At 34.1% G+C, this 26,068-nt stretch overlaps 3 protein-coding genes across 4 annotated transcripts; 1 reads left to right on the top strand and 2 right to left on the bottom strand.

Moving 5' to 3' along the window:
* Nucleotides 1–571: 571 nt before the first annotated feature.
* Nucleotides 572–3,838, bottom strand: LOC120261988 (40S ribosomal protein S5). Its single transcript, XM_039270018.1, has 4 exons — nucleotides 3,654–3,838; nucleotides 2,004–2,275; nucleotides 1,012–1,215; nucleotides 572–863 (listed from the first exon to the last, which is right to left on the bottom strand). The coding sequence occupies exons 1-4, from the start codon at nucleotides 3,708–3,710 to the stop codon at nucleotides 809–811; spliced, it is 588 nt and encodes a 195-aa protein (XP_039125952.1). The 5' UTR covers nucleotides 3,711–3,838; the 3' UTR covers nucleotides 572–808.
* A 4,625-nt stretch (nucleotides 3,839–8,463) lies between these two features.
* On the bottom strand, nucleotides 8,464–11,077 carry LOC120262123 (protein NRT1/ PTR FAMILY 4.1-like). Its single transcript, XM_039270183.1, has 6 exons — nucleotides 10,960–11,077; nucleotides 10,752–10,857; nucleotides 10,242–10,459; nucleotides 9,737–10,147; nucleotides 9,496–9,581; nucleotides 8,464–9,357 (listed from the first exon to the last, which is right to left on the bottom strand). The coding sequence occupies exons 1-6, from the start codon at nucleotides 10,960–10,962 to the stop codon at nucleotides 8,601–8,603; spliced, it is 1,581 nt and encodes a 526-aa protein (XP_039126117.1). The 5' UTR covers nucleotides 10,963–11,077; the 3' UTR covers nucleotides 8,464–8,600.
* Nucleotides 11,078–15,289: 4,212 nt separating this feature from the next.
* LOC120261291 lies at nucleotides 15,290–25,480 on the top strand. 2 transcript variants are annotated; one of them, XM_039269130.1, is made up of 15 exons: nucleotides 15,290–15,705; nucleotides 17,203–17,312; nucleotides 18,481–18,543; nucleotides 18,636–18,825; nucleotides 18,964–19,068; nucleotides 19,136–19,266; nucleotides 19,375–19,942; nucleotides 20,750–20,815; nucleotides 20,944–21,020; nucleotides 21,399–21,692; nucleotides 22,720–23,059; nucleotides 23,136–23,288; nucleotides 24,241–24,768; nucleotides 24,852–25,050; nucleotides 25,365–25,480. In XM_039269130.1, the coding sequence occupies exons 1-14, from the start codon at nucleotides 15,439–15,441 to the stop codon at nucleotides 25,038–25,040; spliced, it is 3,081 nt and encodes a 1,026-aa protein (XP_039125064.1). In that variant the 5' UTR covers nucleotides 15,290–15,438; the 3' UTR covers nucleotides 25,041–25,050; nucleotides 25,365–25,480. The 2 variants fall into 2 exon arrangements, with proteins under 2 accessions (XP_039125064.1, XP_039125063.1); XM_039269129.1 differs by lacking the exon at nucleotides 25,365–25,480 and having other exon boundaries at nucleotides 15,291–15,705; nucleotides 24,852–25,355.
* Nucleotides 25,481–26,068: the final 588 nt, after the last annotated feature.

The following is a 26,068-nucleotide window of genomic DNA, read 5'->3' as shown; positions in this document are numbered from 1 at the left end:
TACCCTTCTTAAGTAGATGTTAATTTATGAAATGTTTTCAACCCCTAAATTGCCCGTTACCTTTTTATGCACCTCTAATTTGACCTTATGGCTTATACTCCGTTAATCCAGCAGTCTGAGGGTTAATAGTCTTCTGCGTTATTGGACAGAATAAGTCAAGTCCCTTCACACATGACATTTTTCTCATTCTGGCATTATGCTTTGTCTGGAGCTTTAAAAATGTGGGCGATCAATAATTCCCTATTGAAAGGATGAAGGTAGTAAATGCATAACATTTTAATTCTTTTTAGCACGAGCAACAAAGCACGGAATGGGGGCTGTAAGAAACGGATACAAAATTAAAACATAATAATAATAATAATAATAACACTAAGGTGAGAACAAAAGAATCACTTGTTCGCCAAACATAATCTCCGCCAATTTCAGCCTGAAGCAACTAAGATTTTTTACTCTATTCTATAAGCATTTTTATATGCAAATTTTGCACAAACTATCCGTTTCTGGCTGCCTCAACTGGCGTAACAGAGATAAACAAGCAAGCAATGACTCATCAAACCAAATAGATGTATAATGAGTAAATACCAGCAGTGAGCCAAGTACTAAACCATAAATGCTGCAAGTTCTCAACTAACAATTCTCTCTTTCCAAATCAAAACAAGCAGATAGAAGGTACTATTGGAGTTCGCAAAGTTACACAAACAGATATTAAAACAAAATTACTGAGTTCATGCACATTAAATGGAAAAAAAAAATCAGCAAGCATCTCAGGCAGGATTTCAAGTCTGGGTCCACACCACAGGCTATTAGTTCAACGGTTAGCCTTGGCAACACGCTCAATCTCATCCTTCTTCTTGATGGCATAGCTGTCACAAAGACATAATGAGCACAAGTTCTTGAAACATGTACTAAAGAAACACATTTCATGCATACTAAAGACAAGAGCTGAACTAATCTTTTCCTGTATAAAGAAAGCAAAAGCAAACACTCCAAAAGGCATGTAGGTCAGCAAACCTGTTAGAGGATCCCTTAGCAGCATTAATAAGCTCATCCGCAAGGCATTCCGCAATGGTCTTGATGTTTCTGAATGCGCTTTCCCTAGCACCAGTTGTGAGTAGGTATATTGCTTGGTTGACCCTCCTCAAGGGGGAAATGTCAACTGCCTGCCTTCTAACAACACCAGCAGATCCAATCCTAGTTGCATCTTCCCTTGGCCCGCTGAGAACATAACAGAAATCGATAACAGTTCACTAGCATTTTGCCTTATTCAGGTCAAGATTATACAAGTAAAAGAAAATGAAGTGTTTAATAATCACATACTTGCTAAAATGATCAAAATAAAAATAAATAAAGAGGAAGAATGCTTGCACAAACCATCACCGAAAGAGAGATGTATTTCAAAATCCTCAAGTCACCTCATTTATGCAGTAGAGAAGGTTAAATTACTTGATGATCTAGTGCTTAATCTACATATAGAAATCAATTTACAATCTTATCAAACATATCTGACCAGATATGGCAGTTTGATTATATAACTACCATAAGCATATCTAAACTTTTTTTCTAAAAACATAAGCAAAATACCAAAACTAAAACTGTACACTTTCCTAAATATAGATATACCTTTGCCCTTAAGATAAAGGACAAGTCATTCTGCCACAGACCCAAATCACGATAATATAACCCGATATTACCAAATGAACCTTTAACCCAACACATCAAACAGTATCACGACAAAGAGTTAGAAGCAGGTTTCTCATGATGAAATTGTCGACATCGATATGCAGGTTCTGCCTCATATTCCATATTAATTGCTAGATTGGTTATGCCAAAAATAATGCTAAGGTTTACATATATTTCTATTTAAAAAATCATCTTGATCTACAATTAATTTAACCATAAGATAACACCACATCTTAGTTTGACTAGTTAGAGCAGTATACAGGTACATGCCTGCCCAGAAATTATTTAACAAAATCACAGACCAGGATGAGAATAAATCTTGCCTGTTAATGACAGCATCCACAATTACTTGGATTGGGTTTAAATCAGTCAGCAGATGAATAATCTCCATTGCATGTTTAACAATGCGAACAGCCATGAGTTTCTTGCCATTGTTTCGACCATGCATCATCAGAGAATTTGTAAGCCTCTCAACAATAGGGCATTGAGCCTTTCTGAACCTCTTGACAGAGTATCTCCCAGCAGTATGAGGCAGATAGGTGGCATGTTTAGTTGGAACCACAGCAACGTAATCATTCAGTGACATATCACTGACCTGCACAGCAATAAAATGACTTAAAACAGTTTATTTGAATGCACCAAGCTTAAGAGAACTGCATAAAACTTTTCAGAACAACATACACAGACAGAGAGTGCAGATGATGCCGAACATGATCAAGAAAATTAGGACGTCTAATTTTGCAAATGGGTCACATTAGAAGAAGTTGGTCAGATATGATTTGACATGCGCATCCATCATTAAAAAAAATGCTTTGCAATGCGGGCAACTCATAGAATACTACTTCCTTATCCTCGTGAGACGCATAATAAATTTATATAAACCTGACCACAATTTCTTCCTTATAACTTTATCTCATTTGCCACTGTATATCAAATCTAGTGTAACTAGTTATTTCCTTGAAACCACGCACAGGGAGCAGTATTCTATCCTCCATGAAGGAGGATTATTCTTGGATTAACTTAAAATCATCTAACAGAAAAGGCAAATTCCGCTGAAATAATCACATTTCCCAAAGAAGTAAAATGGCTAACAGAGATTGACTATGTAACAAATTCTCAATGCGCCTACCTATAGTGATATTCAAGCAGCAAGTCACTGAAGTTTTAATGGTAGAGGAACAATCCTGAATTCTTATATACATACATATATATATATATATACATATATATATATATATATATTGTTGCTCTCCATCACTCCACTTCATTGTAACTCGCTACACTATCTGGTATTCTAAAATTAGTTCCTAAACAATAAAAAACACAGAAATCATCCTTTTGCCTCCGGTTTTTGCTTAGCAATCAAAATTGCAGTCTCCTCAATAAGAGCAACTGATTAATCTTCAGTAAAAGCACCAAACTTCCACAGAAGTAAGGTATTACGCCAAATCTCAAAGAAGCTCAAAATCCAAAAATACACCTTCGCATCCCTTATTTCAATTATTAAACAACAACAACACAGAATATCTTCGATATCATGCACAGAAGCAGAAAGCTTCGTCTAACAAATTCTTTAAAATCTTTAAATGTAATATAAAAAAAAACCACACAAAAGATATTTGTGAGCAGAAAACCTGTGAGCATTCATATAACATCATACCATGTTCCGACTCACGCTATCAGCAAACTAAAACAGAATGATCTCATCTCATGCGCCAAAACAGAACCTTTTAGCCAAAAAAATCGTTCAAAAAGTCACCGTCTTGACACTCACATCACACCAATTCACAAAGAAAAAGAAGAAGAAGAAAGAAAATAGATCAACAACTCAATAGATCAACAAACTAAAACAAAAACCACCATTCAAGCAAAATGAAGCACTGATCGACAATAACAGGCATTCAAACCTCAAAAACCGCCCAGAAAGAGAAATAAAGCCAAATAGATCCAAAAAAAAGGACAAGCAAACAGACCTCAACATCATCAAAGGACCAACGATTGAAAAGCTTGACATCAGTTTGGGTCGCCATTGACGCCGCCGAGCTAGCACGCGAGGAGAAGCTAGAACGGAACCCTAAGCGCAAGACGAAGAGAAGGGAACTCGGCGGCGGGAAGGGAAGCAGAGGTATCAGGTAATTAGGGTTTGGAGACCTGGGACCCTTTGTGTTGAAATTATTATTTTTATTATTATTTTCCCATGCCTTGCCCCCCGAAAAAAAAAATAATAATACGTAAAAATAAAAATAAAAATCTTTCTTTTAATTTTTATAACATGTTTTTTTTTATTTCGTTTTTTCTATTTTTAACGAAATTATTAAAAAAAATATTAAAATTAAAAATTAAAAACACATTTGTTTTATAAAAACGTGAATCAATACACATTCTACTCACTGATATGGTAATCAACATATAATATTCTCATGTATTTAAATCATTTTTTAAAATAAAATTATAGTTGTTGTATTTATTCATGTAAATTACTATAGAATACATATAAATATTATTTTTACTTTTATATCTTATAAGTAAATTGTAGATATATAATTACAAAGAGATTTTAAACAAAATTAAATTAAAATTAAAATATTTTTTAAATACTTTTCATTTCTAATCAACATATAATTTAAATACGTGATGTTAAATATAATAAATTTTTTTAAATAAAAATCTATTAGTTCACGATATAATTAAATAGATAAAAAATATATATTCAATATATGTAACTATTTGATGCAAATTTAAGAATATTGCTTGATCAGGCATATAGCCATAGAAGTATATGTTGACTAGTTTTTTAGAAAGTAGTCTTTATCACAAAGAACACGCTCAACCTATCACGCAACCTTACTCTTCCAAAAGACGGGAAGTTGAATTCATGTTTCACCTGAGTGAAGGTCCCGTCTGAATTCATGTCTCACCTGAATTAAGGAGGGTAGAGTATTGTTGGGCTAAGAACTTAAGCGATGCAAAATTTTGAAATATGTGGTTTTGGGTTTTTGGAGTATTCAAAGTTTGGCAAAATAAAAGATATTTTATAAAAATTGGTGCCTAAAGTTGTTTAAGAGCAACAAAAAATTGGGCATGTATTTTAAAAATATATATATACTTTTAAAATGAATACACAAAATACTTTATTTAAAATGGGGAAAAAAAGAATATATGTGGCCAAATTGGTTCAAATGGGAAAATATGACGGCAAGTTTTTCGATCTAGTTTCAATTAAATGGTAGATTACCTAAGAAAATTGTGTCAGTAGTTGTCACACCCACCCCTTCCACCGAGGTAAATGTGGCACCCATCAGTTAAAAATCCCTTTTAACTGGAAACTGACGCCTCTCAAAAACCAAATCAAACTGCAATCCTGGACTCAACCTGACTAGCTCTATACTCGATCAGGCAATCTAGGGTCCTGCTCCTGCAGCTACAGCATATTCAGTTGGTCGGTAGTGGCTTAATAATTTCAAATACTTAAATACGATTATATATCAAGTATATAAATACCAAGCTGCTCGAAATAATTTTTCCAACTTTTCCAAAAAATACTGAATTCTAGCAAAATACTAATCTTTAAAGAACTTTTTGAAACATAAATTCAACATAGATCAACATCGATTTGATTTTTCTCGAAAACACAAATTTTGTAAGAGACTCGCCTCATCACGATTCAAAAATAACATAAATTTCAAATTCAAAAATAAAACAATACCCAACACTCACCCGAGCATAACATGGTCTAGAAAACTCTCTAAACCTTCGCAGTGGCCGTGGCTAGGTTCGAGCCGTCGAGGAACTCATGTCCTAACGTTGACCCATCGGTTCAGCGGTCGGTGACCCCGGCTACCCGATGAATATCCGGTCCGGGGCTCTCGCTCCCACCGAGCGGCCCTCGTGAAGTAATACTCGGGTCCACCACGCCACCTCTAAAGGGTCGGCCCGTGGGGACCCACTCTCGATGAGTCGGGCCTTGGCCCGTCGCCATCAAAACCATCAAGTAAATACAACAATAATACCATCCGTATAAATCATAACACGGGGATCCTTTTCTAGGGACAAGTATTCACATCACGAAATAAACATTATTTTCCACGAAAAGCCCGATGCCAAAAAGTATAACGATGTATAATACCAGGGTAAAGATCCATAATACCATTCCTATACCGGGGAATGAAAACCGGTTCCACAAATATTGTCGGTAAAAAAACATTTTAATACTGCAGCATGATTTCACAAATCATTCCAAATCAAAGCGACATATGTACCCATCCAAAAAAATAAATACATGAATTGAATAATTAAATCACATATACATGTATTTCCACTATTCACAAATCACGTATAATTATACAAAAGCTCGATGTATCAATACGGTTATCATGGCACATCGTAGGGAAAAATAAATATAAGTATATTTCGACCTTTATACGTAATTAAACATGATAAAATGAAATATTTAAACATTTATTTCCAAAAATACTAGCCATTAAACAATTATTTCAAAAATAATAAAAAAATAATTTATTTATTTAAAAATAATAGGCACTACCAACTCACTCGGTGTCCTTGGGTTCCTTTGCTAGACCTGGAACTCCCTCCCAAGACCCGAACAACACCCTAATGAGAATAATATAATAAAAATAAATAATATATTTAAACTCAAAAAGAAAATACAAAAAAATAATAATCAACTCTCTATTGGGCCCACTCACTCCAATCGGTTAAAAATCCGACCTTGCATAATCCAACTGGCTTTCAATTGCACTTAAACCAACTCAATTTAGACTAAACACGCGTTAAACCAATCTGAACCAATCTCAATTCCATTGAACCAAGCTCAATTGCACTGAACCAAGCTTAATTGCACTGAACCAAAACTCAATCAAACTGAACCAGCTTGAACCAACTCAATTCTTATTCAAAAATCCATTGAACCAACTTGGTTCAGTCCAAAAACCCTTAACCCAAATCAACTGAACCAAACCCTAAACCATCTCAACTGATTTGATCAAGCCCTTCTCAACCAAATCAATTCAATTCAACCAATTCAATTCCAACTTGGTTTGATCCAACCAAATCAACTTGGCTAACTCAACCCATTTCAATCTAACCATTATCATTAACCTCCTAATCATCATCATCATCATCAATTTAATTAATCAAACCAAACCCTAATCTCGGTGCTACAGTGATTCTACTACGATGATCCCGTAATCTCATCTCCATTTTCAGGAATTTCATCACAAATCTGAGGTTTTTCGAAAACAACTTCAAGTATTCAACATCAATCAACGATAAACCATGCTTTTTACCATTCAAAACCAAACTAAACTCATAAAAAAACAAACTAAAAATTTAGCATGGTTGCTCAAGCTTTTTAATTAAAAATTTATACATCATTTAAAACCAAAAATAAACCTTACCAAAGGGACTCAGTGAACTCTCTCGCTGATCTCCAAGTTCTCCACCTCAAATATCCTATTTTCCTCTCATTTCTTCATTTTTTTCTTCTCTAGATCTGTAGTACGGAGATGGAGAAGAAGATGAACCATCAAAAATCTAGAGTTTTCTCCAACTTAAGTTTTCAGCCGAAATTCACTTTTAGTCCCTCAAAATATAATTTCTTACAAAACAGTCTCTGAAAAACTCACCAATGATCCCTGAATTATGAAATAGTATTCTCAAAAGGTCCTTTCAAATTACCCAACGGTCCCCAGGTTATAACACAACATTTTAAAAAGATCCCTTCCATCTTACCTTTCAGTCCTCGGTTTCCATAAACATTTCATGTCCATCCTTTTCATTTATTCTTTAACCCAAAATATTTTAAAAAAACTTTTTACATTCAAGTCCCTCGTTTCTTTCCACTTGGGTTTCTCACCAAAAATTACTCGTACAAAAAAATCTTCATCATGAATCGTAGTAATACCCCGAATATATTTTTTTCAGCGAGTGATCCAAAGGTTCGAGTATTACGAGTAGTGATGAAAACGAGTTTGAAATGCGGTCCCGTTGGACAATGGGCAAGATTGAACAGTAAAAAATTGTCTTTTACTTATTATAACACAATGAATTGTTTTTTTACATGGAGTGAAATATAAAATTATTCTCACGTGCTTTGCATTTAAAAGAATTTCGAGTCTCTCAATTAAAAAACACACATCTAAATCATGTGTGGGAGAAATGATTCCTCTTTTTTAAAGTTACATAGTAAGAAAGATTTTTCTACTGAGTTATTTAATTTGGTATACCTATGTACTTGCCCATCCCTATAATTTTTGGATGCATTGTTTGTTGCTGTTAAATACAAATACAAACAACATATAAGAATTTATTGAAATAAATCTTATTTATTTTAATAATCAAATAGAAATAGAGAACAAGAGGAGGTAAATTTGTTTTAAAAAAAATTCCAAATTCTTCAAGATTATTACAAAAAAAATTTTGCAAAAGAAGAAGAAATTCTTTCTTTGATTTTCCCTCAGGTTCTTTTTCGGTCACATACAAGACGTATTTGATATTTAGATATTATTTGTATCAATGACATGCGGAATTTCATGATTGATCATAAAAAAAACTCTAGCTATAATGAATGCAAATACAATGAAAATGATTAAAGACCCCTTGGGTATCCAAGGTCTCAGACTGACTATAAGAATGTATTAAAATTTAATCTACATGGTAAAAAAAAAAAAACCATGTTTTTCTTATGGTACATTTTTTTAAAAAACAGATAGACATAAATCAAGAATTTATAATATCCTAATTTAATATACAAATGCCGCAAAACATATAAACAAGTCCACCACTCCCATACATAAATAAATAACTAAATGAAAAAGGGCCAAATAAGATTTTTTTTCAGGAAACCATTGGCTTGAAAAGTGGGCAGCACACCCATGCACAAAAGAACACTAGAAAAAGTATTACTTGGAATACCATTTAGCCCAACAAAGATAGTTGAAGAAGTTGAGCAAATTAAGCAAAGCAAGAAGAGCATAGAAAAACTCCAAGTGACCTGCATTCAAGCTCTCTGCCAACCACTCCTCCCCACTAACTCTCTTGCTCACTTTGTTAACAATAGAAACAAGAATAGAGCTCAAGAAAAAACCCATTGAAGTTGAACACCAAGAGAGTGAAGTGCAAACACTCTTCATAGTCTCAGGAGCTTCAGAATAGAAGAACTCCAACATCCCAGCCAAAGTAAACATATCTGAAACACCAAGCAACAAGTACTGAAAACTAAGCCAAAGGACACTGATTTGATGACCACCATTAGAATAAGCTCTTCTTCTCTTAATCTCCACAAGAGAAGCCACAGTCATTGAGAAGCTTGCAAGAGCAAGGCCAACACCAATTCTTTTGAGAGGTTTTAATGACAAGGTGGTTCCTGTGAGTTTGGTTATTGTTTGGGAGGTGGAGAGGTGGTGAAAGATTGGGACAGATAGGAGCATGAATGAGATTGGGATTGCAGTGAGGGAGGCAGGAGGGATGGAGAAGGAGTTGGAGACTTTTGTGTTCATGAGAAGGCCTTGTTGGACTGAGAATGTCTGGAGCTGGGCAAGGCAGCAGTTCATCATTATTGTGCTGCCAAATATTGGTAGGAGTCTTAGAAATGATCTTGCTTCTTCTACTTGTTCTGTACTTGCATGTCCACCAACAATAATGGCTTTCTCCAAGAACCTGTACATTTATTGGGTTTTTTTGTGTGTATTATGTTTGGAAATTAATACTCTTAAAAAGTGATGAACTAGTGAATAACAGCACATGGTTTGGTTTTTTAAATAACTTGACTTGGAATAAGAAACAAAAGAAAAATACCTGAATTTTTTTGCATTACTTCCTCTTATACTGTCTTCACTTTGCTGAGAGTACTGTTTTCTGTTAATAAAACTCAACCGAAGTACCTGAAAAGCAGAAACAAAACTATGTACTTAATTACATATATAATCTATCTACATATATATATATATATATATGCATGTGTATATATATATATATAGTATGACCACCAAATATAAAAATATGTATATATATTGAACATGAATAGATTGGTGGTTACCTTGAAAATCCTGGTGAAAGGGCTTCCACCTGGAACTTTATGTTTGTAATACTTGAAACCCAAAGAATAAATAAAAATAGCAAGAAAAAGGAAGATGGTGCAAAGAATCATGCTTAGTTTCCATCCTCTATTGACTTGGATCCAAACCAAGATAGTAACAGCAAGCATTCCCCCAGTGCAAAGGCAAAAGAAAAAGCCATTAAAAAAGCTTGTGATGATTTGCTGACCATGTATCACTGGGTCCAATTGATCAGCACCATGAGATGCTAAGTTAGCCTTTATTCCACTCACACCCAAAGCCATTACAGACAGCCCAATGTACAGCATGGCTTCCTGAGAGCTTGAAGTTTTCTCTCCTTCTTTTGGTCTAAGTGATGGTTCAAATGCTTGGATTGTCAATATAAGCAGACCCTGTAAATTACAGTATACTTTAAATTAATGTTTGTTAAATATGAGGAACAAAATTAAAAAATAAAAATAAAATAAATGAAGATAATAATATTACCAAAAGTTCTAGGATGCCAAATAGAATGATGCACCAAAACCTCTTGAGAAAAGAGTCAGCAATGAATCCACTGAATAGAGTAAGGAGAAGGCATGTTCCAGTGAAGTTTGTCAACATATTTGAGGATTCTGGGATTGTAAACTTCATGTTTGAGTGGAAGTAAACCACTAAATTTGATATGTTTGCTACAAGCACCATATTTTCCAGTATCTCTGTCACTGCATATAAAATTATATATATAAGCTTATTTATTAATATCCATTAAACCAAGAGCTTCAAGCAAATTTGTATTAATGATATTTTTTTCATGTTTTCCTCTGTGAAAGTATTTAAACATATTTTTTTAGCAGTCTAGCTATAAAAAAAAAAACCTTGTTAAAATAGATAAGAGAACTCTGCCAAAAAAAATTGAAAATATTAGAAATAACTAAATAATTCAAAGAAGGCCAGCCATTTTTGAGTTGGCTGGAAATATATGTATATATAAAGGAGGAGATGAGATGATTTTACAGCAAACCAAGAGAGCCATTTTCTTGCCACCATGCTTGTTTGGTTGCACACTCCTTCCTCTCCAATCAACATACTCATCTTTTTCTGAAACTTCAGGCAATATATTCTGCAAAAAAATATTCATATAAATAACTCAAATGATCAAAATACATACGTACATGTAATCATGAAATCTTGATACTAAGAAACCATATATGCTCCATAATACCATTCTCAAGATCAAAATAAAGAGACAAAGAAGAAGATCAAGAAGTGAAGGGATGGATGGAAAATTGAAGGATGATGGTTATAATAATTGAAATTGGGGATAAGGATTTCCAAGTAAAAAAAGAACTGGCCATTGATGACAATTTATACCAAAAAACAGATATTGTAATATCTAATTGAATAATATATCATTAGAATGTCAAGAGAGGTTTCTTTCAAAAATAAATAAATAATATAAATGTCATCTGACCATATATATAAACTTTTTTTTAGTCAGTGATCTTTGAGCAAAAGGCGTATGGTATAGTATGATGACATTTTTTTCTTTTTTCTATTTTAATTTTGTATGATTGATTTTTGTCTATGAAATGAGTCAATATGGCAAGTAGTAATGGCTACAAATCAAGGAAGGAGAAAGGAATGCAATTAATGTAGTCAAATTGAGATAAGGAATCTGTTGAGTGTGAAGACAAAATGCCAAATTTGGATCATTTCAATTAATTTGAGCAATTGGTCTTGCTGCTTTTCAAGCACAAGTTGTTTTGGTGAGTTTGTTTCATGACCTTTTCAATCACATTCAAGTTTGAAAATGAGATTGTTATGGATACATGCACGGCAATAATTCATATATTAAAGGAATTTTTTGAATAAAAAATTATACCGACATCACTTTAATATGAGTTAGTATTTCATTAAAAGATTATTACTCTTTTTCATAGTTTGCCCCATAATTATCAAAAAGATAAAATAAGATAACCAAGTAACCAACCAAGAATTAATTCTTTTTATTTTTATTAAATCAAATTAAATATTTAACACATCTATGCCAATAGTAATAATAATAATAATAATAATAATAATAATATCTTATATTTCAATAGAATTGCGTAAAAATGCACATATGGATTCATAATTATAAAGATTAAATAATTACATTAATTATAGTGTATATTTCAGTTTGGCCATATATCCCATTATTAATGTTATGTTCGAGAAGCAAAATTATGAAGTTCCAAATCATACATGGTAGTTTTAATTTATTGATATTTTATATATTAATTAAAAGTGATTTAATTGACTATGTGGCCTTAAGACCATTGTTGTAATGGATGAATGGTTAAAACATTTGACTCCCATGCTAGAGATCGAAAGTTTGACTTTCTCTCAATATATAGCTAAGGCAAAAATATTATTGTACGTATGTGTAATAACTTGTGCATGTTGTAATTTATTTATTTTTTTTTTAAAGAGAATTTAAAAACTTCTCATGAGTATAACTAAAGGATTTTGAGAAAAAAAAAAAGAATATTCAAGTGATTGAGAGTTCGATTGGTTAAATACTTGCATTGAGTTATAATACCATTGAAAGAGATTTAATAATCTCATATAAAACTTTTAATACTTTATAGTAATCAAAATAGGAAACATATGCATCCTCATGCATCTTCAATAAAGTCCATAATTTTCGCAATATATTCTCATTGTTCATAAAAAATATTCTAAGAAAAAGAAAGAGATAGAGCGAGAGGAGAATGAGAAGAGGTTAATGAACCACAAAAGCCAAACCCTAAGAGTATCTTTAATGATTGACTATCTAAAACTTTGATGTCTATGCCACCTTATTAATCTATCAAACTATATCTCTAATTATAATGTATACTTTAGTATGAGTTTCACAATTATTTTTTTAACTTGGCCCATAATAATTTTATTCCACTAATTCAATTATTCACACTATCCAATTTCATTTCATTATGAATATTTATTTAATGAGATTATTTCATTATTTAATTAAAATACTTAAATGATATATTAATTTCTTGACATCATACATTATTTAAATAGTTAAAAAATTATATGAATTTATATAAAATTATACATTGTTAATCTTTTTAAGGACAATGGCTTTGCTGAGGTAATCAGGTCAAAGAGAAAGTAATGGAACAAGTCACATGTTAAGCATCAAATTTAAAATCAATAATATTTTCTTAAAAAAAATATCAACAAGTTTTTATATCAATTAATAAAATACCAGCTCGTTTATTATAGAATTGAAAAAATCATTAAATTAACCTCTTTCAAATTAACTATAAGAAATTAAAAAAAATCTTCTTACAATATTTTTATTTTGATAAATAGAAACTGTGATTAAAGCTATCTTTTTTTTTTTTACTTGAATAAAAATGAAAAGGAACTATAAAAGCAAACAAAAATGGAAGCAATGACCGCAGTGTATGTCCAACACCAGCACCCACAATTAATTATTGTAGGCTTTGTAGCTCATCGGACGGTACTAATTAAGTCTCCAAGATCAGCCACACTTTAACTTTGAGTGAACCACCCCACAAACAGCACACCATCAGAAGTAGTGCATTCAATCTCCATCCGGCGCCGAGAAATAGAAATCCAACCAAACCACCATCATTTTCCGGCAGGTGCACGCATGACATAAACAAGTCCGGCAACATCTAACTCAGCACGTCCCATGCATGCATGAATACTGGCTTCCCCCACACGTACGTACCAAAACCGCCTGATCATATATATATATATATATATATATATAGGCAATAGCAGCCAACTGACAGCCCATAAATTCCTCTTTGGACTCAGACCACCTCTCATTATCATCCTGCACCTCCAGTTAATAATCCAACACCCAATCAACATACTCATCGATTCTAAGGTGGAATGAGCTAGTGCTGATTTTGATGCTTAGCGAGTTGGTATTTGGAGAGTTTGAGCAGTGAGTTTGGGACTGGGATGGGATGGGAGTGGGATAACCGCTAAGCCATTGCTGCCGTCTCTGGTCAATATTCTTTTCATCAAATTTTTTTCCCCAGATATTTATTTATTTATTGTTTCCATTTCTTATACTAACTTATCTTAAATTATTTGAAAACAATGAGTAATTGGCTCAGAACAAGCTCAGTGGGCTCCGTCTTATTTTACATGTATTGATATTCAGAACAATTGGATCAGTTTATATATATATATATGTTTATTGTTTTATTTATTCGTGACTAAGAATAAATATCTGTATGTTCTGGATTTTGAATCGGATATTGTTGGCCATAACCAATGCACATTTCTTTAACCCAACTACTCATGCACGTGGACCTGCAAGTATTGCTTTCATGTTATGCCTTTATTTAATTACTCTTGTATTCTTGGATTTTGATAATCATTTTGTTTATTAATATATTAAACTTTTATAATTTGAGCTGACTTCTGTGTATTTTAAAATAGTTTATTTTTTTTCTTCCAAATAACAAATAAAATTATAATTTGGTCATAATCATTCACTTCGCAAGTGTCATGAATCCATCAATTTATTATTATTATTATTTTTGGAGTAAGGTAGATAAGCCATAAACCCTCAATCACATTGGAAAATAGTCAACAAATCTACTCTTTATTTGTGAAAGAAATAACCCAATAAAAATGAAACTAAAATAATAACTGGTGATACTCTATTTATAAATTGTCCCCTATGGTTAATTACTTTTGATCCTCATTGGTTAATGAAAACTACCTTCTTAATTATTGTTTGGCGTGAGTTCATCTTCAATTTTTTTGGGATATTATTATAAAAAACACCTATCGTTCTCACATGCATAAAAAAATATTTTATTTATCAGATACATACAAGAATAAAAAACTCTATGTTTTTTTAATATCACTTTTTTTATGCATGCCACTCAATCTCAAATAATATTTTGATGAATGGTTGATCCCTCACTCTCTCATTTTACAAGAAAAAGAGTTTCCATCTTTATAATATCAAAATAGTGCCATCTATATTTTTCTTTCATAATTTGTTTTTTCTTTTCTCTTAAGTTAGTTTATTTATTTATTTTTTCTTGTTGCTGTTACTTTTGTGGTTCTCAAGTTTTCAATTTTTTGTTTTCTTTAATTTTTACCTTTTGTTTTAACTTTTTAAAACTTTTTATTTGATAAAAAAAATTATAAAAGTGATCAATGAGATATTATAAATATATATATATATATATAAATTTTTGACAAATTAGAAAAGTGACAGAATAAAAAACTAATAAGTACGGAGATACACCAATTACACTAATTTAACAGATTTTTTAAGAATAAATCCTCAAATCCACAATCATACAATTTAATTTTAAAAGGAGAGAACAAAAAATATTCCTCACATATAATTTTCACGAAAAATCAGAAAAAAGTAAAATGTAACATGAAGGACACGAACACGTTCCATATAGAAATATTTTTTTGTTTGGCATTGTTACAAACAAACTTACAATCAATCCAGAATCCAGATTCTATGCAATCGGGTTTATTTGTGGATGCGTTCACAATCACAAGAATTCCGAGCCCGCAAGACACACTCCACATCTTGACAATCCACGTCATCATCACTGTCAGATGCCCTCGGCATATTCTTTCATCAGTTCTCCTTCCTTCATTTTCACTCCTCTTCTCTCCACCGCCAGCCACTGCTCCAATGGATGCTCTCCGGAGCCGCGTGGAGTCTTGGATCCGGGACCAAACCGATCGTATCATGGCCGTGCGCTTGCCGCAGCCTCCGCGGTGGCGCTGGTCGCCGTGGAAGGCCAGGGATGACCGCCGGGAGCGTGAGCGGAAGCTCCGGGAGGAGTTTGAGCGACAGCGGAAGCAGCTACTTGATCTCTGCCGAGCCGTCAAGGCCGATTCTGTTGCGGATCTCCAAGAAATCCTTTCCTGCATGGTCCTCTCCGAGTGCGTTTACAAGGTACGAGCCGAGCCGTCTTGTTTTCCTTGTTTTGTTTGCTGTTCTGGATTTTGGGATGTGTTTTTGGTGTTACTGTGATGAAGATGATGGTACACATGCTGTGAAGAATGTGAAGCTGTGGAGTTGGTTTTGTTTTTTGTTTTTTGTTTTTTGTTTTTTGTTTTTTTTTGTTGTGAATTGTGTTGCTGAGGCGTTGTTGTTCTATGAATCACGAGGAGAGGCTTGAATCATCATTGTAATTTCCTGTAGCATTTGGAATTTTTGATCTTGTTGATGCATTGCTAGGGGAACAGATCATTTTCTTTGTTTGGAGAAATGCTATCCAACTTCTGGAGGCTCTAGGCTTATTCTAATGACCTAATTTACAATATTGAGGTGGAGACTGGGAACAGTTCTAAAGAGATTATAGATAACTTGGTCACTTATCTGATATAGTGTGTTTTTGTCACAATGGGATTCGAGATTTGCATACTTACTGATTAATAACATCAGGGAAGTGGAAAGTAGTAAATTGAGACAAAATGCTTCACATACTAACGAGGTTATAGAAATATTGGTACGAGAAGAGACAATGTTTTGCAACTTTAGAATGAATGAAATGAGCATTGCGATGGAAGTATAAAATAATAGAAAATAAATGGTATTATGGCAGTCTCAAAAGAAGATGTAATTCTTGAGACAAAGCTGTATAAATGGGATTTCTGCTTCATACCTTGATTTTGATCTTAATTTAAGGGAGAAAAGCATAATATCTGTAAAATTGTGCTAAAAGGTCTTTTGAGTAGGAGGAAGGAATGGCAATATGTTTAATTGTAGCAACAAACTAAGGAGCACCAAAATGCAATTAGAAAATCATGTTATACTAAGAATTGCATGCGGGGTATAGAAGATGAGAATATATACTTTAATTGCATGCATACAGGCAATAGAAGCTGAGAGTAATGAGAATGTCAGTCAAATAGTGATTCAGAATGTATGTGGTTATCCAATGCATCACATTTCCTTCATGTGCTCAGAACCTCATATAGAGCTATATGTGCCACATATATGGTAATATTTGCATGAATATCAGATTGTAGGATGTGTGTTCAAAAGTTTATTAATGTGGCCTGCTTGTTTTTAATTAGAATCAACTATCTACTTTCTCTAGTTACTTTAGTGGTATGTTTTAAAGCAGAGGACCTGGTGTGAGCTGTGCTCCAGGGAAGCAATCTTGTCAAATACTTCAACCTCCAGTAATGAATAACACACTTCTGTTGACACATTTTACTTCCTTTTCTATTTTAATATGCATTCATTTTCTTATCTGTTAATTGGCTGCCATTATTGCGTGAAAGAATAGTATCTTCATATTTTTTATTTCACTAAATTTCTTATATATGAAAGCTTGTTGTAGCTAAGTAATACTAACAATAAAACAATGAACAGTAGTATTTTATGTTTGGCTTTCACAAACAATTTTTGAAGTCACAATTTATGTTGTGATAAACATGACAGAGGCCTGCTTCTGAGATGATTCGAGCTATCAACAAATTTAAGTCTGACTTTGGCGGGCAAATTGTTTCTTTAGAGCATGTGCAGCCTTCTTTGGATCATGTGCCTCACCGGTGTGTTGATACTGTCTATATGCGCCTTTGCATTTCACATTAAAGAACTATTACTTATATATTATTACCAAGCATGATGGTTTTTTTTTATGTGATTAGTGTGACAATGTTTGGAAATACCATGGTAGATTGTGGGCCTAGATGGTATTTAGTCTGATGGCACCATACTATAATTTTGTAAAATGAGCAATCATAGTGAATATTACTTTTATATCAGATGACTTTATTAATAATGTAGTCAATAGTTTGTACTAGTCACTGTGATCAAATGCAGAATATCGAGTGTCTTTAAAATTCTCAGAGTCATGTCTGAGATAACCTTGGGCAAATTACTCTAACAAGTTTTGATTTTGAACTTCAGTATTGAGATTATGCATAATGTGTACTTCTATCTTCAGGCTTGTGCTGGAGAATATACCAATTGTCAATCTTACTAATATGATTTTGAATCTCAAATATACTGGATACTTGGAGGAGCAACATAGTGACTTTGGAACCCTATCAATATAAGTTTGTGCACATTTTTTGCTTTGAGTATAGTGTCAATTGTTATATTTGCTTACACAGTAGCATTCCAGAATTATAGAAATTGAGTTGGAATTTTGGCTGGCTAGCTGTTTTCTGAAGGACCTGAAAGTCTGCTAAGTCTTTGTTTTCACTGTTTCACCCTTATACTTGCGGAGGGTTTCATATGTCATATGTTTTATATATTGAGCTATAATGGGATGATTTAGCAAGTAAATTGGAAAAGATATGAAAAAGGAGTGGTTTATATAATTTCCACCTCTCAGTTTATGTTAGGTATTTTTTTCTTAGTTTTTTTGTAGTTTGGCGGGTGTGACAACCCCCACTGTCTGATGCTTCGCATTTTGGGGACTTGTACTTGAGTGAAGTCACTCCTTTGGTTGTGGCATAAAATCAAAACTATGTGATTGTCAATAGCCATCCGAAGAGTAGCAGACCCACAGATACCTACAATATGCCTAGAAGATTAAAGATGCATGTGCTAGGCAGCTAAGTTTATAAAGTACTGTTCTTTGCTACTATCCTTTTAATGCACATGTCAGCTGAATTGATTGTTTTATAACAAGATGTGTGATCAGTTCTTTGTTTACAGAATTTGACTATCTTTAATGGAAATTTTGTTTTCTTCTTTCTTCCAATTTAGGTATTTGTTAGCTGAGGCAGGTGATACACTATATGCTTCGTTTATTGGCACAAAACAATACAAGTAAGCATGGTCATATACCCCCAGCATGTTTCAATTTCATATTAAGTTAAACCTCAAGTTTTATTTAATCGTCTCTTTAATTATCTGCTTAGAGATGTCATCACTGATGTAAACATACTCCAAGGAGCCATATTTCATGAGGATGATGATGAAGATTTTGGTTTGCTTGACATTAAGGAAGACCAAGGAGACTTGCCAAATAAGATAGAAGAAGTTCATGGTAAGCCACACCAAGTAAAAACAAAGCAACTGAAGAATAACTTGAAGCCTGCTGCTCACCGGGTAAGATGATTGATCTATGATTTCTGGACGATATAAAAAACGTTAATTAATATTATTCTATCCTTTTCTGGATACCTTAATTGTGTTTAGATTAATGTGAACTTTTATACACTAAATAGTTTTCCAATATATTTCTAGGGTTTCCTGGCTCGTGCTAAAGGGATTCCAGCATTGGAGCTGTATAAGCTTGCACAGAAAAAGAATCAAAAACTTGTCCTTTGTGGGCATTCCCTTGGTGGGGCGGTGAGTATTAAAAGGATCACTCCAGCATGCATTCAACTTTGCCTAAGCTATTGCCCATTGGTGGCAGGTGGCAGTTTTAGCAACGCTTGCAATCCTGAGAGTTCTTCTACTGTCTCCTCTGGTGAAGGATCATGAGAAAGTCAATATCAAATGCATCACTTTCTCTCAACCTCCTGTTGGCAATGCTGCTCTTCGAAAGTAGGTCTCTTTTAGAGATTTATACACTACCGTCCACTTCTCAATATATTATGATTGTTTTATCATTCATATTCTTATAGAGACATTGTTCTTTAATAATGAATCTAGTTATGTTCATCGGAAAGGATGGCAGCACCACTTCAAAACTTACTGCATTCCAGAAGATTTGGTGCCGCGCATATTATCTCCTGCTTATTTTCATCACTATAATGCTGCAAATTTGGAGACATCGCCTGATATTGAAATTTCTAAGATATCCTCAGCAAAACATGAGGGAATCAAGAAATCCAGTACGATCAGTAAAGAAAATGGAGAGCAGCTTGTGCTGGGACTTGGTCCTGTTCAGACATCATTTTGGAGACTTTCTAAACTTGTCCCTTTGGAGGGCATTCAGAAAAATTTAAACTTATTCAAAAGAGTAGGCAAAGATATTAGAAAACCATCAGCTGCAAATAATAGTGTGGAATCCATGGTTGTTGATACTGATGGAGAACCCCAATCCTTGGAAATACAAGAGGGTTCTGAAGGTATTTCTCTTGCTCCGCTTCCTGATGTAGGCAGAGGGCCTGGTGAAGCTAGCAACAGCCAAGAAGATGAGAAAAGCAGGGATAAAGTTGGTAATTCCACAGAATGGCGCAGAGTCCCTTATTTGCCCTCATATGTACCATTTGGGCAGGTAGCCTGGGTTTATTCCATTACATTTTTACTCTTGATTCTATCTTTCACATTTCTTCGATTGTTATGATAATGATGACACTTCCCTATCCTTTTTCAAAAAAATTTCCCTATCCTTAATTCGTTTTCTCTCCCGAACTTCCTTATGGAATCCTGAAATAGTTAGGGTAATAAGTTGTTTCCTTGTTTCCCTGCCCTTTACAGCCAGCATTTGCTCTTATTATATCTTATGGTAGTGGTGATCTTCAATCACTGGTATTGTCTGCTTAACTTGAGGGCATCTGCTTATTTTAGGAACAAAATTTAGTTTAGTAAAATTCATGGTCAAATATTTTTCCTGTAAACTAATGATTGAAGTAAATGGTTTGTCCTGAGGAAGCCATCAAATCAGATGGTGGGAGAATGATTTTACCACTTTTGTTGTCCAAACAATTTCTCAGCTGTTGTAATTTGGAGCCATTTTAATTAATTTACATAACAAGAGAACATGAAAACAAGATTACATATTACCAACGACAGCCAAGCACATGCTAATTTGCTAAACAAGGAACACTTATAAATGAAGTTGATGTATAACTGGCAGTCAGTTCACATTAATCTCTAATAAAGTTTGCTTTATTGCTGATGATCTAGGCAGATTTGGTTAAAGAGTATGCAAATGGATGAATCCTGACTGGGAGAGATTACTGTTGCAGTCAACTCACGCCTATCTTTTATTGTTCTTTTCTTTTCTAGTTTCTTGTATGAAAGATTTTATCATGCTAGTTGACATGGGCTACCTTAATGTCTTGTGTGTTAATATTGTCAGCTCTATTTGTTGGGAAATTCATCAGTGGAATCGCTCTCAGATGCGGAATATTCAAAATTAACATCGGTATGAACTTCCACTTTTACTTTCATACCAAAATATTTCAGTTATGCCCTTGTCATGCTGCACAATTTATCAGATATCATCAATAGATACTCATTCTAGTTGCTTTGTCTCGGCAAAGGCATTTGCAGGTGAGGTCTGTTTTAGCAGAACTGAGGGAGCGCTTGCAATCACATTCGATGAGATCATATAGGTCCCGCTTTCAGAAGTACGGATTCATTACAATTTGTTTTGTGTGTACTTGATTGATTGGTGATTAGGGTGAAAATATGCATATTGTGCCATTAAGATATGTGGCACATGGGTTCAGACACACACATGAAATTTTGGCTGATGGGTTTTGTTCATTAATTTGCATGAAATTTTAGTTGATGATTTCAAAATTATAGCTCAAAGAAACTAGTTAAGGTGGAATTTGCATTTTGTTAAATGCATGATCATTTTAATTGTTTTTGATTGGGCGTCAGGAGCAAAGTATTTCTCATCTTGTGTGTTAATTATGATTTTGCACTTATAGCTTTATCTGATTCCTGATTCCTTTGCAATATCTTAGTAATGTCTTACAGCCATTTGTAATACGCTGCAGAATATTTGACATGTGCATGGGTTTGGGATCTTTGGGTTCTTCTCCCTTCCTGGGAATTGAGCAGTTACCGCAGTTTCCAAATTTACAACAGTTGCTTGGTTTGGCAGCTGTTGATGGGGTTGTGCGTCTGGGCAATATTGTGGAGCCACCTGTTATCCAAACTGCTACGTCTATTGTCCCTCTTGGTTGGACAGGTGTTCCTGGAAATAAAAATGCAGAGCCTTTAAAAGTTGATATTATTGGTCATGGCCTACATTTATGCACTCTTGTCCAAGCTCAAGTAAATGGAAACTGGTATGTTTGCATGTTATATATCATAAAATAATTTGGCAAACATTTGTTTGCAAATTGCCTTTATTTATTATATTGCTCTGTGAGAAGATGAGATAGGTATGAAACAACCCAATTGCATAAGTTCAATTAATATGTACATTGACCTTGCTTGGGGTCCATTTCAAGAGTCTGTGCTTTTTAAGGAGAACAGTTTAGTTTCCTTACAGAGTTTTTCTCTTGATAAGCATTTGTAAATCTTATCTATTATAGATTTAAAAAAAAAAAATTATATATTGCTATTATGCTTTTTCTGGTTACAGACATGTTTGAAATAGTTAGAATTATATTGAAATATTTGTGCAAATGCTGTAGAAATGGCATATAGTTTTGATGGTGAAGCACAAAACCTTGATTTTCTTTCTTTCCCTCTCTTCTTGTTTTGCTCGATTCCTGATTCGTGCGGTTGGGTAGATTGCAGCCACTGAGAGAAGTACTTCCAGTGTTCAAATATAGTCTTCCAACATAGTCCCTGAGAACCACTCAACCTTTTGTTCTGTGCCTTTGTTACTGTCAGACCCTTAAGATACAATGCATATACATTGAGACAATGAAATCTTCTGATTTATTTCCCAATCAAAACAATTAAATCCATTATATGACTCCAATCTACATGATCTTTTGCCATGTGCCAAGAAGGCAATGTTTTGATCATCATCTGCTCTTCTGATAGGTGCATAGACCCATTTAGCTTTCTCCGAGGAAAATATGGACATCTAAAATGGAAAAAAGATTTGTTAATGTGGCCTTGCTAAGTTAATGTCATACATGATGCGCTAAAGAATTAATTAATACGATCAAAGTTTTGGTGTCTGTTAGATACTTCTAGCTTTTTGTAGTTTACTAAAAAGCTGCTCATCTTTTCGAAATAAAATAAGATAAAAAAGCTGCTGATCTATCAAGATAGAAATATTGTGGGAATGCAGTGGATATATTGGCAAGAGGATTATGTATGATTGTGTCAATATTATAATATTTATTTTTTTTGCAGGTGTTCAACTGCTGTGGAATCCTTGCCTTCAATGCCACCTTATTCGTCTCAACATCACATGCAACCCGATTTACAGAAAATGAGAATCTTAATCGGCTCCCCACTGAAAAAGCCACCAAAACATTCTGGTTTTGATGATTCTTTACCCTCTGTGCTGTCCTCCCCAGTCACAGATCTTGTCAATGTCAATGCAGAACAGAAAACTGGATACTTCAGTGAAGAAAGAAGAGCAAACTGTGAAGGATTTGATGCTTTTGTTGTATATTGTACTAGTGACTTTGTCACTGTCTCCAAGGAGGTTTACGTTAGAGCGCGTCGGGTGCGATTACTTGGTTTTGAGGTATGTTTTCACTTCTCATCAAATCATCCAGTTCCATGGAAAGAATACAATTATTTTATTGTCTTGTTGGTTACAGGGTGCTGGAAAAACTTCTCTGTTAAGTGCACTGATTAAACAAGGTAAGCCAAGGAACAAAGCCGGCCAGGAAAATATTCATCCAGAACTAAACAGTCAAGAAGTAATGGCTGACGGAATCAGCTATTTTGATTCTCCTGGAGTGAACTTGCAGGTATCCCTTTTGTTTTCCATGCTTGGTTTGAATTTTTAGTGTTCCATATTTTTAAACACTTGAATTGTAGAATATGCGACCTTTTTTACTTGAAGACATGTGGATGTGTGCTTGAACTCGATGAACTTTTTGAGAATGTTGGGGAGGGGGGGATAAACAACTTGAGTGATCTTTAGTTTGACTTGGACGGAAAAAGCTGTGCAGATTGTTTTGGTTGCCATTTGAAATTGGTTCATTTATGAAGAAATAGTCATTTCCTGATAACAACTCTGTCTATCGAGAACTGGATAAAGCACTTTGGCCTCAGTTTTCTCCTTCTTTTGTATGGCAACTTAAATTTTTAATGTGAAATTTTATTCTCTTGAGAATGCACAGAGATGATTTACATATCACACTCTTTCCACTAAAACAAATTCTCTTCTTTAGAGAGCATGCTGATGCACATGTGCACATGGAAGAATCATATTCTCTGTTTTCCTTTCAGTCCCATTTTTTCACTGTAGTCTTCAGTATATCTTGCAGTAGATGTAGGCATAACTTGTATTTGTGAGGAACGGATCTTCTTCTCCAGGAAGCATATCGATGCATATAGAGTGATTCATAACTGAATTGTCTGGTTAAATTTTTAGTATTTGTTTATTGGTTGAAATATATTACTCGAGAGTGTATGTCTGTATAATATAGAAGACTTAACTCCAACTGATCTACTTTTCAGTAGAAGCCCTACCTTACAACCAGTCAGAATATCTCTCTTTTTTGTATAATTGTCTTGCATGTGCACGGCAACCATTTGGACTCTAGTGTGATATTGATGTGACCAACCCTTTCCAAGCACGTAAGGAAGATCATGAGCCTTTACATTGAATTTGGATGGGAGGTTAAGAATCATATGCCTACCGTCTTCAATCACAATTTGGTACTTTTGGTCATTTAAGTCTTTTTTGGGCTACAGGAGTTGCATTCAGGCATGAGTAGCTTCAGAGAAGAATTGCAGGCTGGAGCTAATGATATCCATAGGAAGACGGATTTGATTGTTATTGTTCATAACTTATCACAGAGAATTCCATGGTACCACCAAGCAGACACTCCAAATCATCAACCAGCATTGTCACTTCTCTTAAATGAGGCCCGTTGTCTTGGTGTCCCCTGGGTCTTGGCCATAACAAATAAATTCTCTGTCAGTGCTGATCAGCAAAAGACCCTGGTTAACTCTGCCATGGAAGCATATCAAGTTTCTGCTGGCATGACAGAAGTCATCAATTCTTGTCCATTTGTCATTCCCAGTGCTCCTCTACCATGGAGCCCAGCGGATCAGGAGTCGAGCGGGAAGACACCAGCCCAAAATATTATTCTCGCTCCTATTAATTTTGCCCGCATGCCATTCCAAAGGAAAGCTATCATAATGCCTGCTGAAGGCATTGCGGCCCTTCGTCAACTCATACACCGTGTGCTAAGGAGTCAAGAGGAGATGTCTTTCCAGGTAAAGGTTTTGTTTGGGAGCATCAAGAAAACGTTTTTTTCTTCAATCTGATTTTGTGCCTCTATTCCGCTTGGCCCCTCCAGGAATTTGCTAAAAATAGGTTATCTGTGGAATTGGCTCGACGAAGGGAGACATTAGTAATTACCAAGCAAGAGTCCCCGGAAAAAGGAAACTCAATAACAGCTGCTGTTGTTGGTGCCTCCCTTGGTGCTGGCCTTGGCATTGTGATGGCCATTGTTATGGGTGCAGCATCAGCGTTGAGAAAACCATGAATGGGAGCAGGTAACATTTTCTTTTGTTGGTTTTGTTGTCACAGGCAAGGGAAGCATTGGTTGTAGATATTGGGTGGAGGAATTACTTAAACAGAGCAATTGATTGTTATTCACATTCATATCCATTTGAGTTTTCTCAGAGATTTATTCACATAAAGGAAAATCTGTACATGTTTTTCATAGAATGTTTTGACCTAATTTTAAGTCCCAGGGTTTAAGTCTCTATGTAAGAGTGAAATGAGTGCAAACCATTCATGATTTGATTTTCTATGTGAAACTGCTCACAACCTAATCTTATTGATTACTCTTCCTTTTTTTTTTTAGTGTGCGTAGCTGGCACAAACAAGTTTGATGAGTTTCTGCTTATGGAGCTGTTGTTTGTCCACTGTTATCAAAAGAAAATAATAATAATAATAATGTCATCGAGTAAAATAAATGTTATATATTTAAAGGAAATATTGTTATCTCATAATGAGATTTTATTTTTATTTTTTATTTATATCTCAGTTTCTATCGCATGGATGGTAATTTTATAGTAAATTATTTGGAGGTTTTTCTTTTTCTTTTTTTAATAAATGTAAGAAATATTAATCTCCCAGAAGATAACGTTTGCATGAGCTTAGCATGATATCATGTATTATGAGCATGGATAGATAAATCAACTAAAAACTAAATTCTATGTAAAAGTCAAACCAAAAAAAAAAATCAGTACTCAGAGCCCATAATTGATTTATATTAAATGAGATACATGTGTATTTTGAGATGATGAGATGCGAGTCTTATGTGCCACCAAATCATAACCATTTAAGCCCGGAATTAAATTTTCTACCTCATCGCGCATGCCAAGTCTTTGGAAGAATAGAAATATTTTAAATATTTTTAAGTCCAAATTTGAAATTTGGAGATACAATATTATTTTTTATTATTTTTTATTTTATTTCCCCCTGATCAGCACACATGGTGGACATTAAATTTGGCTCAATGGTTACACAAGCTCTAAAAAAAAAAAAAAAATTTAACATATAGCC

Source organism: Dioscorea cayenensis, chromosome 5 (assembly GCF_009730915.1).
Source record: "Dioscorea cayenensis subsp. rotundata cultivar TDr96_F1 chromosome 5, TDr96_F1_v2_PseudoChromosome.rev07_lg8_w22 25.fasta, whole genome shotgun sequence".
Taxonomy (NCBI): Eukaryota; Viridiplantae; Streptophyta; class Magnoliopsida; order Dioscoreales; family Dioscoreaceae; genus Dioscorea; species Dioscorea cayenensis.
This window is presented reverse-complemented; position numbering and strand designations above follow the sequence as displayed.

Coding starts and splice junctions, on each gene's coding strand:
- LOC120261988 (XM_039270018.1), bottom strand. CDS start 3,710: ATGGCGACCCAAACTGATGTCAAGCTTTTCAATCGTTGGTCCTTTGAT. Junction 2,276..3,653: donor GGTCCTTTGATGATGTTGAG/GTCTGTTTGCTT, acceptor ATTGCTGTGCAG/GTCAGTGATATGTCACTGAA. Junction 1,216..2,003: donor GTGGATGCTGTCATTAACAG/GCAAGATTTATT, acceptor TTATGTTCTCAG/CGGGCCAAGGGAAGATGCAA.
- LOC120262123 (XM_039270183.1), bottom strand. Junction 9,582..9,736: donor CTTTCACCAGGATTTTCAAG/GTAACCACCAAT, acceptor TCTGCTTTTCAG/GTACTTCGGTTGAGTTTTAT. Junction 9,358..9,495: donor AGTAATGCAAAAAAATTCAG/GTATTTTTCTTT, acceptor ATAAATGTACAG/GTTCTTGGAGAAAGCCATTA.
- LOC120261291 (XM_039269130.1), top strand. CDS start 15,439: ATGGATGCTCTCCGGAGCCGCGTGGAGTCTTGGATCCGGGACCAAACC. Junction 19,069..19,135: donor GGCATTCCCTTGGTGGGGCG/GTGAGTATTAAA, acceptor CATTGGTGGCAG/GTGGCAGTTTTAGCAACGCT. Junction 23,060..23,135: donor TGCGATTACTTGGTTTTGAG/GTATGTTTTCAC, acceptor TGTTGGTTACAG/GGTGCTGGAAAAACTTCTCT.